Source organism: Gastrolobium bilobum, unplaced genomic scaffold (assembly GCF_033153095.1).
Source record: "Gastrolobium bilobum isolate Gb01-03AN ecotype WA unplaced genomic scaffold, APGP_CSIRO_Gbil_v1 utg11324, whole genome shotgun sequence".
Taxonomy (NCBI): Eukaryota; Viridiplantae; Streptophyta; class Magnoliopsida; order Fabales; family Fabaceae; genus Gastrolobium; species Gastrolobium bilobum.
Genome location: NW_026897832.1, coordinates 200,315 through 216,264, shown reverse-complemented (window position 1 = coordinate 216,264; position 15,950 = coordinate 200,315). Strand labels below are relative to the sequence as shown.

The following is a 15,950-nucleotide window of genomic DNA, read 5'->3' as shown; positions in this document are numbered from 1 at the left end:
ATAAATGATTATTCGTTTTGGATGTATTTTTCCTTGACATTTACAATAATTGCGGTTTTTGTTTGCTACAACAAAAGCAAACTTCCCCTCCCTAACTTTTATGAATATAGGATATATCTTTGCTTTCTTGTCTTCTCTTCTCCTGTATCGAATTATGTTTTGTTGAAACAGGATACCACGACTTTTTCCAAAACCTTTCTGATAATGTATTGAAAATTCATAAGCTGGCATAAAAAAACTTAATATATATAAAGAATTTAAAAAAAAAAAAAAAAAAAAAAAGAGGAGGCCAGGAATGGGAAAGTTGATAATTTAATAAGAATATAGCTTTATGACCAATTATATCGTATGGAGTTTTGTAGTCGCAGATGGAGCCTGATAAAGTTGCTTGCAAACGTGAAAGACACAGGTGTAGGGCTTACATACGCAGAAGAGAGGACACATCATCTCATTAGCACATGGGCTAGAAAATCTTCGATGATGACTGCTCAGTCTGCTCCCTAAAATAATCGAAAGGTGGGTCCCCCCAACAAAAAGAACCACTCGGAGTCCGATTAGTGTATTAATATTTAATAGCGTGTTTGATTTGTTCTGTTCCTTTCAGGTTTTTTTCTTTTATGAAAAATAATTATTCTTTTTTAATTTTTTTCCTAAAATTAAAAAAAAAAAATTTAATCCAAAACGCATGTTTTTTCCTTTTTTTTAATTATTTTAACAGCGTATGTTTTTAGGAGATAAATTTTTTTAGTAAGTCAATAAATTTATTTTTTATACACATATTAAAGTATATGAAATCATGTGAGGGAAAAAAATGAAAAAAAATCCTATCAATTTTCATGTATATATAAGTTAGAGTAAATGTCATTTTTGGTCCCTAACAAAAAACACGGTACCTATTTTAGTCCCTTACAAAAAAAAAGTAGTCTCGAGGTCCTTGACAAATTCAAAATGGAACCATTTAGTTGAAATTGTGGTCCCTCACAAATTCAAAAAAGACCCATATTAGTCCCTCAAAAGGACTAAAATGGGTCCACTTTGAATTTGTCAGGGATCTCGAGACTAATTTTTTTTTTGTAAGGGACTAAAATGGGTACCGTATTTTTTGTTAGAGACCCAAAAGATATTTACTCTATAAGTTATCTCGTATACCACGAAAAATAATAAATTCTTTAAAATAAGGGTAAAGTATATTTTTCTCGTTAATGGAGATAAGTTATCTTCAATGAGCTTAAAATGATGTCATTTTAGAACGAAAATTAAGGTATTTTTATAATTATAATATATTGTAAGATTATTTTAGTCTTTATTATTATATTTTTTAATCTTATAACTCAAAACGAAGTTGCTTTGAATTCACTAAATAATTTTAGGGAAAAAAGTTTCCGATGTTACTTTAGATAACTTTATCTAATGTTCATCGAAACGACGTCGTTTTGGGTTGAAAAATTAAAAAAATTAGAGTGATAAAGACTATTATAACCCTGAAATAAATTAAAATTATAAAATTACCATAATTTCCGTCCCAAAACGACGTCGTTTTGATGAACATTAGATAAAGTTATCTAAAGTAACATCAGAAAAAAAAAAACCCATAATTTTATTTCCGAAAAATACTTTTTCCTGAAAATAAAGTATGTTAAGAAAAGAAAGTTTGCGACAGTGACCAAAATGTCACGTTTGGACAAATTTCCTGTTTTAATTTTATCAGAATGCCACGCCAACATTAAATTTTGTCAAAATGCCACGGGGCATAATTTGCTACACAGTGTAGCGAATTATGCATGCAAGTAATTCGCTACACAGTGTAGCGAAATATGCCACGTCAGAACCAAAAATGCCACATGTCAAATTTTGAGAAATTTACTGTGACGCAGTGGTCTGATAATTTTTTTGTTCAAAAGCGACAAAATGATCACCGTTAAGTTTTCAAATTTCAAATCAAACAAACTTCATAATAGTTATCATTCGGTATACGTTAACTAAGCCAAATTAATTTATGGCTCTGTTTACCAAAAAAAGAAATTTATGGCCCAAAATCAAGTAACGTGGAAAGCTCACTTTGTTTTACTTTTGAAAACGGTCACGGGTTTCGTTTTCAATTTACAACTAACGCCATAGCCTTGCCATAGAACAATAACGCGGTTCAGTTCAAACTTCAAAGCAATCGATAGGATATCATAAATAAATTTAATGCATCTTTATAACGAGTTTGCATTACATCATGTGTTGTTGCAAATTAAACAAAAATTGATGACCAAAATATTAGGTTAGTTTCGGAACAAGTCAAACCTCTACTCATAATTATACATAACATGGCTATAATTGATTTTTTTTTTTTTTTTTGGTAGCTATTATAATAGCGTTTTTTGTGCAAACAAAATAAAATAGGATGGAATGGAACAGAAAGATTTTGTTTTGTTCTCTTTTTTCTGTTTGGGGAATTGTTTTGTTCTCTTCAGTTGTAACATAAGAGGATCAATTTCCGCGTGTGAAGAGAAATAAAGACAACGAACCCTAGGCCTACCAATAGCGACTCACACTGTTGCCCGCTATATTACTCACTTTATTTTGTTTTGTTTTTTCATGAGTTTCCCTGAAGGAAAAATGAACTCAAATCATTTAACACCGTATTCTCGCGTACAATGAATAATAGTTTTGTCACATTATAAATTTTCAGGACTCATTTGGTGGATAAAATTGATTATCATACTTTGCTCTTATCAATTGTTTGCCAAGCCAATAGTGGCTCATTTGATCATACTCGTTGCGTGATACGCTATCATAACAGAGTGGTTAAAATTTAAAAGGAAAAAATGGGAAATTATTGTCCCAAAAATAACCTCTCTTGTTTTCTTTTTTGGATAGAGCTCTCTTGTTTTCTTTCGAAACATAATCTATCCTATTAACTATTAATCCTTATCTTCAAATTGTTATCTTATATCAAATAATTAATAAATATAGGATATTCTATATTTGATTTATTTTTATATTCGTATTCATTTAATTATGTTACGATATACTAATTAGGTTATGAATGTTTAATACTAAACAGTTAATAATTAAGATATCTCCTTCATGCTTCCATGAGAACATGAGATTCAACGCTATAACTAATTATCGCCATCACCATCACCATTTGCCACCGGCCTAGATAAACGAATGAAATATTTCTAAAACAAAAGTAGGGTGATATTTAAATATTTAAAGTTTATATTAAAATAATAGACTGTCATAATTTCTTTATTTTATTTATAAGTTGGTAGAAATTGATATGATTTCCTCAATGGATGTAGTATGTCAATATAATAATGATATAGTGAGTCAGATGTATAGATTTAAGCTCCACAGGAGCGTCACCCCAATTAGGTCTCGGGTGAAGGTTGAGAATCAAGGAGAATGTGATAAGCACGATAACTTTGTGACTATATTAAGACACAGTAACAACAATGAGAATGATTGTGCAAAAGGTGTACCAGCAATGAAAAGTATTTATAAGTGGAGAAAATTCCTTAATAATAAGAGTCATAACCATTCTATTCTTGTAGGCCCACTAGTGGTGAGACAAACATTCTCACTTAGTTCATGAGGTGTGTGTGCTTTGAGAGTAAGATTCGGTATGGTGAGATAATATTTGTCTCATTTTAAGGATGTAATGATCTAAACCCTTAAATGAGCCATAAAAACTGGCCCAATGAATTGAGATTATGTGATCGATTCAAAATAAATAATATATATAAAAAATACATAATAAAAATAAAAATATGAAAATTTACAAGATATGAGGAGGAATTATTTTTAATACGAAATTATGAAAGTCGTAAAAGAATGCAAAGAGGGAAATTGTTTGTAAAACAAATTCTTACATTAGAAAATTGGTGGAGTCATAAGAAGTGGTAAACTAAGAGGTGTAGTAAAAATAAAAGAATAATAGTAGGGAATTGTAGGACAAAGAAGATTGCGTGTTTTCAAAGACATTATCATGTAATTATTTTTTTTAAAGATATTTCTCCTTGGAGAAACTAACACCTCTCCTGCTAATTCAAAATCCCGTGGAATTCACTTAATTGAAAAGAAAAGAAAAAAGGTGGCATGACTTTTTATTGTGTTGGTTGTAAGAGTTATTTTTCTCCTATTGTAAGAGAAAAACATACCCCTTATTTTTGTGATAAAATGTTCTTAACTGTAAATGTAAATATATTTGATCAAATCAAAGTTATTTGGGATATTTTTTAAATTTATTAATATCTATTGAAGCACATTTAAGATGAGATGTGATGAGTCCCCTCAGGTGGGTCCAAGGCATCATTAGGGGGAAAAGAAGTTATCGACTTGCATTAGAAGCAAGAGAGGTTACTCTTAATCCTTCATCTTTCGCTTAGGTTCAACTGTTGGGCCAGCCAGATTTAGTTGGATTGACCCAACGTTCAGTTGGCATGGGGCTTCACATGCCTAATAATAGTTATTCTCGTTTGATCCAGAGAGAAGCAACTATAGAGTTTTCCTTCGTCGTCCCGTCCGTACGAGGCACTATGGGGAGAGAAGAATGTACAAATATGAGTGTGGCTAAGGATTGTAAGTAAATGAAAAATGGGGAAATTCTTTGTGCATTTATTATAAAATTATTTTCATTATTCTTGTTACATAATAAATTTTTGAACTTTAAATTTCTTTAATATAAATTTCTTTTTCTAATTTTTGACTTTTATATATATATATATATATTTTACTTTTCATCCCTTTTTCATTTTTCAATTTTTAGTGACAAGACAATTTTATTAAGAGAGTTGTGAGAAATGCAATGAAAGCATATGATTTCAAATCCTACAATATCCCATTTTTTATGGCATTTTTACGCCTCCCCATGGTCTTCTTGTGAGCTTTTTATGTCTTACTCTTACCTCTATTGTGGGTCCTTTCTTAAAAAAAGAGTACTTCAATAATATTATAATTGATTTAATTTATATATCTTTCATTAATGACTATTTTGTTTATATTAGTAATATTAACACGAGACGCATTAACGATTTTTTAAATATAACATAAAATAGTGCATAAAGATTTTGGTTAGTATATAATATCTTTAAGAAATTTAAATAGAAAAATCTTTTGTAGAATTAAAAAGAATAATAATTATAAAAAAAATGTCTTAAAAAATTAATGAATTTTATGATATCTTTTCATTTAAATTATGCATACAAAATTAAAAAGTACATGTAACTATTTCAATAACTAAATAAAATAAAATAATAATCAAATTGTAAATACGAGGTTTTCTCTTACATTTTATGAAAATTATATTCAACATTTTTAACTAAATATTATCATTGAAATATTTTCACTACAAAATTTTCTTAAAGCAAGATAAATTGATTTAAATATAGGGGAAGGATATACTTACCACCAAAAAAGTTTATCACTTTTACAACTAACCTAATCACTGTTGATTTCCGTCAATCTAAAGGTTGTAATATATTGAAAATTATTGGATCGCAATATTTATTAATTAATTATTAATTCTCAATAAATTCAATAAATTATAACCGTTAGATTAATGAAAATCAATGGTGATTAGGTTGGTTGTAAAGATGATAAAAAATTTTGGTGCCCGTTTAAATATGTACTAAATATTTATCCATGAAATTTAAGATTCACACTCATATATTTTTAACTTTGGACACTCATTGAAATGAATTTGCCAGGTCGAGAGATTTGAAATATGACTGACCTCCCATGGGATTTTAGGGGGACAACGACCATTTTATCACCTTTTTGGCACAAATTTACCAGATTGCTATATTAGAATTTATTTTTGTCAAAATGTCATGTCATCAAACTTGCTACACTATGCAACGAGATTACATAGAACCATGTCAGCAAGTTTAAGCCACGTAATCTCGCTGCACTGTTTAGCGAGATTACGTGGCAGGGCCTAATTCGCTACATTGTGAAGCGTTTTATGTGTCGTCGATAACAATTTGACACGTGGATTAAGAGGACGAATAAATGTTGATTTTTTTTTTCCTATTTGAAAAATATAATATACAATTAAGACAATGGAGTATCCATGGGAAAACGATAAAGATGAATTAATGTCCAATAAATGCTTATTTGTTTTTTTTTTTTGGAAAATATAATACACAATAAAGAAGATGGAGTGTCCATGAGAAAATGATAAAGACGAATTAATGTCCAATAAATGCTGATTTTTTTTGTTTTCTTTAAAAAAAAATAATACGTAACAAAGACGATGAAATGCTCATGAAAAAACGATAAAAACAAAAAAAAAATTGGTAAGCTAACGATAAAAATAATTTAATATCCAATAAATGCTGATTTATTATTTATTTATTTTGGAAAATATAATACACAATAAAGACGAAAGAGTGTCTAGATGGTGTATTCATAAGAAAACGATAAAGACGATTTAATATCTAATAAATGTTGATTTATTTATTGTTTTCTTTTTGAAAATTATACTGCACAATAAAGACAATGGAGTGGAGTATACACGGAAAAATGATAAAGACAATTTAATATTAGATAAATATTAATTTTTTTATTGATCCTCTCAATCCACATGTCAAATTGTTACTAGCACCACATAAAATGCTGCATAATGCAGCGAATTAGGCTCTGTCACGTAATCTCGCTACACAGTATAGGAAGATTACGTGACATTAAACTTGTTGACATGGTGCCTCGTAATCTCATTGTATATTGGTGATGTGACATTTTGATAAATAAAATTTAACATGACAATCCGATAAATATTTGACCAAAACAAATGGCAAAAGCATCGTTGTCTCGGTTTTTAGGCTTTATGTTCAACAAGAAATTGTTCAATGTTAAGAACCACCATAAATTACCTTAGTGTGATGTGACCATGAAGCATTGGAAATAGTGAAAATGGTGTTTGGGAGCAGTTGATCTCCAAAACCTCCACGTGTGCTGTGTATACGAAGATGAGACATTTTCATGCGATACGCCACGCTGTTTCACAAGCAGCGTGTAATAACCATATGATGCCGAGAGGCATGAGCAATGCTTCTGATGAAGAAAGTAAAAGACATTAAGGCCAAATGAGATTATGGGTAATTTAGCAACCCTAAGTTCCTTAAAATATTAATAACTTTGTCATTTCCCATCCTAATTGATTGAAACCAAATTCATTTAAAAGTCTAGAACCATGTCGAATTTACCAAGCTATGACCACATTTCTAACCATTTTGGTTTATCATACATTAGCGAATTGAGTTCAAATCCGGAATTACGAGTTTTATTTTGATCGGTCTTCTTCTCACAGTGAAACATATTGACTCTATAGTACTGAAGCTGCACATTGTTCCCTAATTTTTGGTGACGTTTTATGGATTTAGAGTCTGTTGTTAGGTTATTGTAATATTGGCTTCTCCTCTGACTATGTAATCGACTAATATCGTTAGTGGTTTTTGGCTCATGTCCAGCGCATTTGTAGTGAATACGAATCTTGAAACAACCAAATATGTATACTATAGAATTGTTAACTCCGAAGAATCCGTGATTAATGATGATTATCAAATGAATACCAAACATGCAGTTGGCAAGATTGATTCGTTCCTACTTTCTACAATGGTACCAACCCTTACAATTTGTTTTTTATTTTATTTTATGCTAAACTAAAAATTATATATATGAACTCCGCAGCCTGCACTCGTAATATATTCTAACAAATAGATAGATTATTCTACTTATTATTTTTTCTATTTATCTTTATTTATTATTTTTTAATACTGTTAGATCAGAATCTCAAAAAAAAATAAAAAAAATATATTAAGATTCTGATATAATGATACTTTAAAGTGATAAATAAAAATAGACAAAAAAAAATAGTGGGTAAAATAACTTATTCCTAGCATAAATAAAATAACCCATTCCCTTGTAATATTGTGAACTCCCAAAAGGGGTATGAGAAATTACAAAAAAGGACACACGTGATGAGATTGGTGGCACTCATCATGATGACAAGAGGTTGATGTCATGTTGAATGGAGAAGGGGTGGGGCCCATCCCATATTTCCCCACGCCTCCAATCCAACTTCCAACTAAGCCATCTTCCCTTTCCGCATTCTTAGTTATTTCTCAACGAATAATGATACCTATATAAGTACATGTATGTCTAACACCAGTGTTCACATAAACACAGGAATAATATATGAGAGCTATAAAGAAGCACCTTTCACTGCTCAATTGGAGGTTCACTAATAGTAATAGTAATAGTAATAGTAATACCCCACGATCTCTTTCGTCTCTGAGAAATATCATGTCAGAATCAGATATTTCCCCTGCTTTCAACACACCCAGATTGGTTGTCAAGAAGGTTTTGGCCAGATCTCAGCACGAAGGGGATGGAGCAGTTGTCAGGAGAGGCATTGGAAGGTATTTTTCTATTTTGCATCCAAACTCCTCTTTTTATATTTTATGGATTGATTTGATATGTGATTCTCAGAAGCGAGTTGAAGAACTTGGATCCCTTTCTAATGCTGGATCACTTCTCAGGTACACCTTATTATTGGTTGTTGACCCCGTTTTGTTGTTACACAACACTTAAATAAATATATATAGTATTTTAAGACGAGGTTGCGTGTTTGACTTTGCAGTATCTCCTCCTGGAGGATTTCCTGATCATCCACACAGAGGTTTTTTCATTGTCCTCCTTCTCTCTTTCGTTATTATTTTTGTTTCCTTATATATTTATTGATTTGCATCTCTTTTGCAGGTTTTGAGACCGTGACCTACATGCTAGAGGTATACTTAGTTAGTTACCTTTATTTAATCTTGAACACATTTGATTGTAATTGCCAAATTGGCTAAAACATTTAATTTACCTTTTTTTATTTTGGGATTTCAGGGAGGCATAACTCACCAAGATTTTGCTGGACACAAGGGTACAATAAGAACTGGGGATGTTCAGGTATGAACATTAATTTTAATGATAATAATAAGTGATACAAAAATTATATTTGCTTAATTGGACTACTGTTACATCATCATGTGCAGTGGATGACCGCAGGCAGAGGAATAATTCACTCTGAAATGCCAGCAGAAGCAAGCAACAAGGGATTGCAGCTTTGGATCAATTTATCATCCAATGACAAAATGTAATATATATATATCTTATCCCATTAACCAAAGATTTTCTAATCTAATTGCCATGTTTGATTTGATGACTATTTGACATTATATTTTATTTTTTAATTTGTTGGACTTTTGAATCAGGATTGAACCTAATTATCAAGAACTTCCCAGTGAGAACATACCGGGAGCAGAAAAAGATGGGGTTGAAGTGAGAGTGATAGCAGGAGAAGCAATGGGAGTGCGTTCTCCTGTGTACACACGAACTCCATCCATGTTCCTTGATTTCTCAATGATGCCAGGAGCTGTGTTGCATCAGAGTATTCAAGAGTCATGGAATTCCTTTGTTTATGTAATTGAAGGGGAAGGAGTGTTTGGGTCTCCGAGCTCGTCACCAAATATAGCACACCATGTCCTGGTTTTGGGTCAAGGTGATGGCCTCAGTGTGTGGAATAACTCTTCGAACCCTTTGAGGTTTGTGCTGATTGGAGGACAGCCAATTAACGAACCAGTGGCTCAGTATGGGCCTTTTGTGATGAATACACAGTCTGAAATTGAGAAAACTATTGAAGACTATCAATATGGCAAGAATGGCTTTGAGATGAAGAAATATTGGAGGTCTCAATAGTTTCTTTTCTGTATCTGATAGTGAAATGCAAAAAAAAAAAAAAAAAAAAAAAAAAAGGGTGCTTTCAATGTCAAAGCAAAGCTATCAAAGTAGTAGGAACTGAAAAGAGATATTTCTTATTCTATTATTCTATTTCAATGTACCAAAAGCTTCTAGAAGTTCTAAATTGTTGCCGGGCCAACTATAGGTTGTTGCTGAAGTCATCATGGGTCAGCTTATCGTGTCTTTTTTTTGCTGTCACTTATTCACTTTCTCCCCTCGGTTCATTTTCAATAGATTTCTTACTTTCTTCAAATCTTTTGGTGTTGGTGGAATGATGTTAGTTAGAAAATTAAGATGGAAAGAAGTAAGAATGTGTAAAATAACTAAAAAAAACTAAAAAAAACTAAACTGAATCATGAACCGAACCGAACTGAACTTTAAAATAATCGGTTTTTAAAAATCAGTTCATGAACCGAATCAGTTTTTAAAGAATCAATTCATGAACCGAACCGGTTTTTAGAATCAGTTTAAGAACCGAATCATTTTGAACCGAATCGAACCGTTTTCAAATCGAATCAAATTGATTTTTATAAAAAAAATTTAATTTTTTTCTTTTCAAAAGAGGGTCGACCTGCACCACTAGGATTAGCCTAGTGGTGTTGGGTGTGTGTAGTGTGTATTAAGTTACAAGTTCGATTCCTGTAATATTCAAAAAGAGGGTCGACCCGAACTAGTTCCGAACCGAATCACTTATTCATAACCGCGACCTAAAATTTTCATAATTACTTGTAAAAAATAAATAAATTTCTTTAAGGTTGGTTTGCTTTGAGATTTTATTGGCATGGAAAAGTTTTGAAGTCCATCTAAGAGATACAGTATTTTTTTAAAATGGAAAAAATAAAATGTCCAATGTTACATATTGATTAATAAAACTTATAAATCATGCAATAAAAGTTATTTAATTTATAATGGTTGTTATGATTTACCTTATTACTTAATTTATAATTTTTTTTGAAAAAAAATATAGTATTATGTTTGCGTGTTGTGTGGATTGGAAATTATGATAGGGATGGGTTGGCAGGTTCACAATTGTGTAATTGGGTGCTAGCTAAGGTACTTCCTCCACTATCTCAGAATTTTTGTATTTTCTTATTAAACTGCTCTAGAGTTGATCCCAACTGTGGCACAGTGACGAAGCCACAGCTTTTGACGATAATGTTTCGTGATAACTTTTTTTTTTATTATTATCGTGTATAAAAATGGCAAACGAATTAATTATCCATGTATTCATTGTAATTTTAATTTATATTTTCATAATTATACTTGAATTAATTATCATTTTTGGCTTGGGCATATATAGCTCTTCATCCCAACAAAAAAATTATATATGTATTTTTATCATTTTAAATATTTTTTACATTTTTTTTATAATTTATAATTTAGATTTAAAATACGAGTGTAATGCACGAGATACTTAATAGTTATTATTACGTGAAAGAATCAAATGACTATTAACATTCCGATACACTAAAATAGAAATTATAATTAGTTTGATTGTTAATTTGTTAGTTAGTATTTACACTTCGATTCTACAAATATTAAATAAGATAATTGTTTTGAGTAAGAAGACTAGATTTTTTTTTTTATGCTTTTTTTAAGGAGACTATAGTTTTATTATATTACAATCTGATTGTTAATTAGAGAATTAGGTTCAATCTATTTTTTCATTTAATCTATTGAATTCCTATCATACGCTGCCACTTAAGAAGGTTTGTATACAATAATAACATATCTATGAGTTAAAGAAAATCAGAGAGAAAAGTAAGAAATTAACAGCTGCAAGTCTGCAACAATTGCTGAGGAGATGAATTAATTATACAAATTAATTAGACAAACTGCAAAATTCTAATCACAGTGAAATAACAGGAGGAAAGGGAGAACTTAAGAAAATCTAAAACAACATAGTATTTCATAGTATTTCATTAAAACGATAACCAGAATAAACAGCATATATTTTTGTTAGATGATTTATTTGGTTTTTCTTTTTTTCGTTGTGGAAGCTGTAGTTTAGGCGTTAGGTCCCTACCCCGCCTTAGCAACTAAAAAAAAAATACGTTGGCACAAATGATAAAAAAATAAAATAATTAATGCAAAGAAAGCAAATTAGACATTTAAATATTTTAAATCTGTGATTATTATACTAAATATGTTGCATAAATTGTGAGACTATTACTCATAATTAATGGTTTTTTCTGACTTTAATCTTCATATATAATAAATATAGCCTGTTATTATATATTGGAATTGTGAACCCATAAAAATGGAAGAATTGCATACTTATGACAAAAAAACAAAATGAAGTCGGTATAATTTATGGCCTTTTGACATAATTAAATCAAATTGCTATAATTTCTTCTTCTTTTCTAAAGTTCTTGACTACCTAAAACAATCGTTGATGTAGAGTTCTTTCTCATGAATAGTAAATTCAAAATTCATATCAACATTTGATTAGAACCGTTTACAAGCATTTAATTAATTTTATTCTGCTAAGTGATAATAATCAGTTTAGGCCACTTACTACCTTTTAAGGCTTCATTACCCTACAAGTAGTGGGAGAGCGGAACCCTTAATTGGACATTCGTAAACAAAATAGTATTTTAAACTTTAATTACAAAGTGGTATTCCTAATAGTAAATTCAAATTAATCAATACGGGCACAATCCGTTAAATAAATGACACTCTTAAACGTAGATATCTAAATGTATATTTATTTAAATAATAATAATAAACATCAGTTAACTAAATTGGCTAAATAGTCGACTCTCAAATCAAGTATCTAAACACCAGCTGAAAAAATTATTGATATGTCTATCTAAGTTTATCAGATAATTATGAATAGATCATGCATAAAAACTTGATCAATTAAATTAAGAGTAAATACCTTTTTTGATTCTTAACAAATTTTACGATGCCCACTTTAGTCCTAGTAAATAAAAAGGTCCATCGTGATCCTTAAAAAATTCAAAATGACATTTTAGTACTTTTAAGGGCTAATATGAGTCTTTTTTAAATTTGTGAAAAATCACAATTTTAACTAAATAAATCCATTTTAAATTTATTATAAATCACAATGAACTTTTTATTTACTAGAGACTAAAACAGGCCTCATAAAATTTGCTTACGAGCAAAAAAGTATTTACTCTTAAATTAAAAAGCTGCCGGCCAAAAGCTTTTAAACGTGTGGTTCACTCATGCACCATTTCATAGGCGTCTTTTGTGAAATCGGATGGAACTCGTTGCCTGACACATATATCCATCAAATCAAAAGAACTCGTGATCTAAAGGCAACTTCTGGTGACAACCCAAGACATGCACTCCACAAGCCAGCATTCAATGTAATATTGCAGAGACTTCATGCCATTAAGTTTAAGGCACATCTCCATTAAAAGGTTAAAAGGCTAAAATTACATATTACTTTTATGGGTAAAGCTAATGTGATGTTACATAATATATATAGATTTTCCTACTCAAACAAAAATATATGTGGGTCCCACACATATAATAAAAGAATTTTTGTTTTATCCTTTAACATAACACAACAAACTTTCCTACACTCACAACATTTTGTGGGGCCCACACTTTTTAAAAAAATAAATAAATAAAAAATTAAGGCACGCAAAATGAATCTCTATAACATTACACAATCACTTTTCCTACAACATAACTCTTATAAAACCCATAATAAAAACAAAAAGTAAAAAATGCTGGTGCGGAAACCAATGGGTGAGTGGGTAAAAAACTTTATATCATGTTACATATTACTAGTTTTTTCCTACTTTTATTGCTATTTACAAGGCAAAATAGCTAAAAAGCCAAGGGCTTGTATTCTACGTAGGTAAACAACAGTCAAACGATAAACACAGTCGTATTTCATCCCGATTAGCTGAGAGAACAACAAACAATATTCAGCAAAGAGGGAGAACAATTCCTGACCCAAATCTACAAGAAAACCATAGAACGATTCCCGTGAACGAAACTAGTGGAAAGGAGAACAAGATAACCCAAAAAGTAAAAAAAGACAAGGAATTCGACAATCAAACATTCGAGAAATCATTAAACATTTTCACCAAACAAGACATAAACCACTTCATCTGCTGCAATTACAAGCTTTGTACCCCCCATTATACAATTAAACCCTTTTTTTCTTAAAATTGAAGACAACGTTTTTGTTACTATATGTCTATAATAGAAGAACTTTTCAAATCATATCCACCAAGGAATAAGCCAGCCCATTTAATAATCAGCCAACGAAAACCAAATTCAACATACAAAGCTAGCTGGAAATGAGAACTGTGGTCATATTGAACAGCAAGAAAAATAGCCTTGGGTTTGCTTTGATGCAGCGGACCCATTATTAACAAGGCTCACCCTATCGACAGATAATTCTGCCTTGTAGGTGTCTGAGTTGAGGACCTTCCTGCTGACGTTGCTGTATATCTCTCGAATAACCATCTCAAAAGCCGTATTAACGTTTGTGGAGTCCAAGGCTGAGGTTTCCATGAAAAACAGACCTTCTGCTTCTGCAAGGCTTTTGCCTTCCTCTATGCTCACCGCTCTGATATTGTCCAAATCACATTTGTTGCCCACAAGCATCGTTGCAACAGTTGTATCACAATGAGCTGCATTATATAGTTTCCAAAAATTTTAAGACAAAACACTTGATGTTGATTAAAGTTTTAATTTACATAAGGAAAAGCAGAGTTTAGTGAAGTTTCATAATTACATGGAGTTGAATCCTCCTCCTCTATGATCAATAACTAGTTACTTAATTAAGATATGATAACTTTCCTCTCTCTAATAGTTTTAGTTTTATTTCTTTCCCCCATTCTTTCGATCCTTGAATGCAGACTGTGAGGAGGTATTTATAAACAAGCACACAATCAGACAACAATACAAGTTGAAAAAAGAAGAAGAGTGTAATCAGCAGGCAAGATGGATGAAACTGTCAGGCACACTTAATATTGGTCCTAGAACATCTGTGAAGATGATAACAGAAAGAGTAAGCATACAAGGCAGCCTTGTAAATCAATAGGCACATGCATGTATGTAGTAAAGCAAGCACTAAGCACAAACACAAACACACTTAGGTATATATACTAAACAGATGAACTGAAAGAAAGGAAAAAGAAGAATCAGGATCATGAGCCAAACAAAACATGCTCAAAGAAAGAAACTAATTTAATTTCAATCAAACAATGTTAAAGAAATAAAGGTCACAGATCCGAAGCTAATCTACATGTCCTATTAGATCATGTGAGTCTCAACAAAGTCAATTGAAGTAATGCAGGAATGCATAAGCATAATCATAATGAGAGAGAGAGAGAGAGATCAGATCTAGATATAGATATATAGATATAGAATAGTTTGTTGAGTTACTTTTAAGCTCGTCGAGCCAGCGACCGACGCTGTCGAAAGTAGTCCTGCGGCTAATGTCGTAGACAATAAGAGCACCGACAGCGCCTCTGTAGTAGGCAGAGGTCACCGCACGGAAGCGTTCTTGGCCCGCGGTATCCCAAATCTGAGCCTTCACTTCCTTTGAATCGATTTCCAAGCTCTGCGTCTGGAACTCCACTCCGATGGTGGCCTTCGAGTGCAAGTTGAATTCGTTGCGGGCGTAGCGAGACAGCAAGTTCGATTTCCCCACAGCTGAGTCCCCGATTATGACCACCTTGAACAGGTACTCTTCTCCCTCATCCTCCGAATCAGACATTGTTATGCTCAGATTCCAATTCCAATTCCAATTCCTAACAATCTCAAAAACAGAGACACTGGCCTTGCAGCTTAGCTTCGCTGTGATTATAGATTAGATAGGTAGATATTAGATAGCACAACCTGGCAATGGCATAGACACACTGCGCCTCTACCTCTACTCTAGTGCTACTTGATGCATTCATTACCCATTTTGCCACTTTTTTTATTTCACCGCAAAAGTAATAATAAATCTATTGATATTACTTTTTTCGTTTAAATTTAAACCCTACACAATCATTTGATATGTCTATGACAGAATTAAATCACAATATCTAACTTGTACTCGTTTAGGAATTCATTTTGAGGATTAATAAAATTTATTTCTTTTATATACAAAAAATTTATCTCACATTTTTTTTTTCTTTTCTTTTCTCTTCATATTTGGTAATTATCAAATAGGTTGATATTTGCTATAAATT

At 31.3% G+C, this 15,950-nt stretch overlaps 2 protein-coding genes across 2 annotated transcripts; one reads left to right on the top strand and one right to left on the bottom strand.

Moving 5' to 3' along the window:
* Positions 1–8,271: 8,271 nt before the first annotated feature.
* LOC133310699 (pirin-like protein) lies at positions 8,272–9,738 on the top strand. Its single transcript, XM_061511669.1, has 7 exons — positions 8,272–8,414; positions 8,485–8,534; positions 8,636–8,674; positions 8,755–8,783; positions 8,887–8,949; positions 9,036–9,136; positions 9,255–9,738. Exons 1-7 carry the CDS (start codon positions 8,299–8,301, stop codon positions 9,736–9,738), a joined length of 882 nt encoding a protein of 293 aa, XP_061367653.1. The 5' UTR covers positions 8,272–8,298.
* A 4,004-nt stretch (positions 9,739–13,742) lies between these two features.
* Positions 13,743–15,678, bottom strand: LOC133310682 (ras-related protein RABA5e-like). Its single transcript, XM_061511643.1, has 2 exons — positions 15,157–15,678; positions 13,743–14,399 (listed from the first exon to the last, which is right to left on the bottom strand). The coding sequence occupies exons 1-2, from the start codon at positions 15,488–15,490 to the stop codon at positions 14,077–14,079; spliced, it is 657 nt and encodes a 218-aa protein (XP_061367627.1). The 5' UTR covers positions 15,491–15,678; the 3' UTR covers positions 13,743–14,076.
* Positions 15,679–15,950: the final 272 nt, after the last annotated feature.

Excerpts from the sequence above, each read along its gene's own strand:
- LOC133310699 (XM_061511669.1), top strand. The coding sequence starts at position 8,299 with ATGTCAGAATCAGATATTTCCCCTGCTTTCAACACACCCAGATTGGTT. Across the intron at positions 8,535-8,635 it reads AATGCTGGATCACTTCTCAG|TATCTCCTCCTGGAGGATTT; the intron begins GTACACCTTATT and ends TTGACTTTGCAG. Across the intron at positions 8,675-8,754 it reads TCCTGATCATCCACACAGAG|GTTTTGAGACCGTGACCTAC; the intron begins GTTTTTTCATTG and ends TCTCTTTTGCAG.
- LOC133310682 (XM_061511643.1), bottom strand. The coding sequence starts at position 15,490 with ATGTCTGATTCGGAGGATGAGGGAGAAGAGTACCTGTTCAAGGTGGTC. Across the intron at positions 14,400-15,156 it reads CTGGCTCGACGAGCTTAAAA|CTCATTGTGATACAACTGTT; the intron begins GTAACTCAACAA and ends TATATAATGCAG.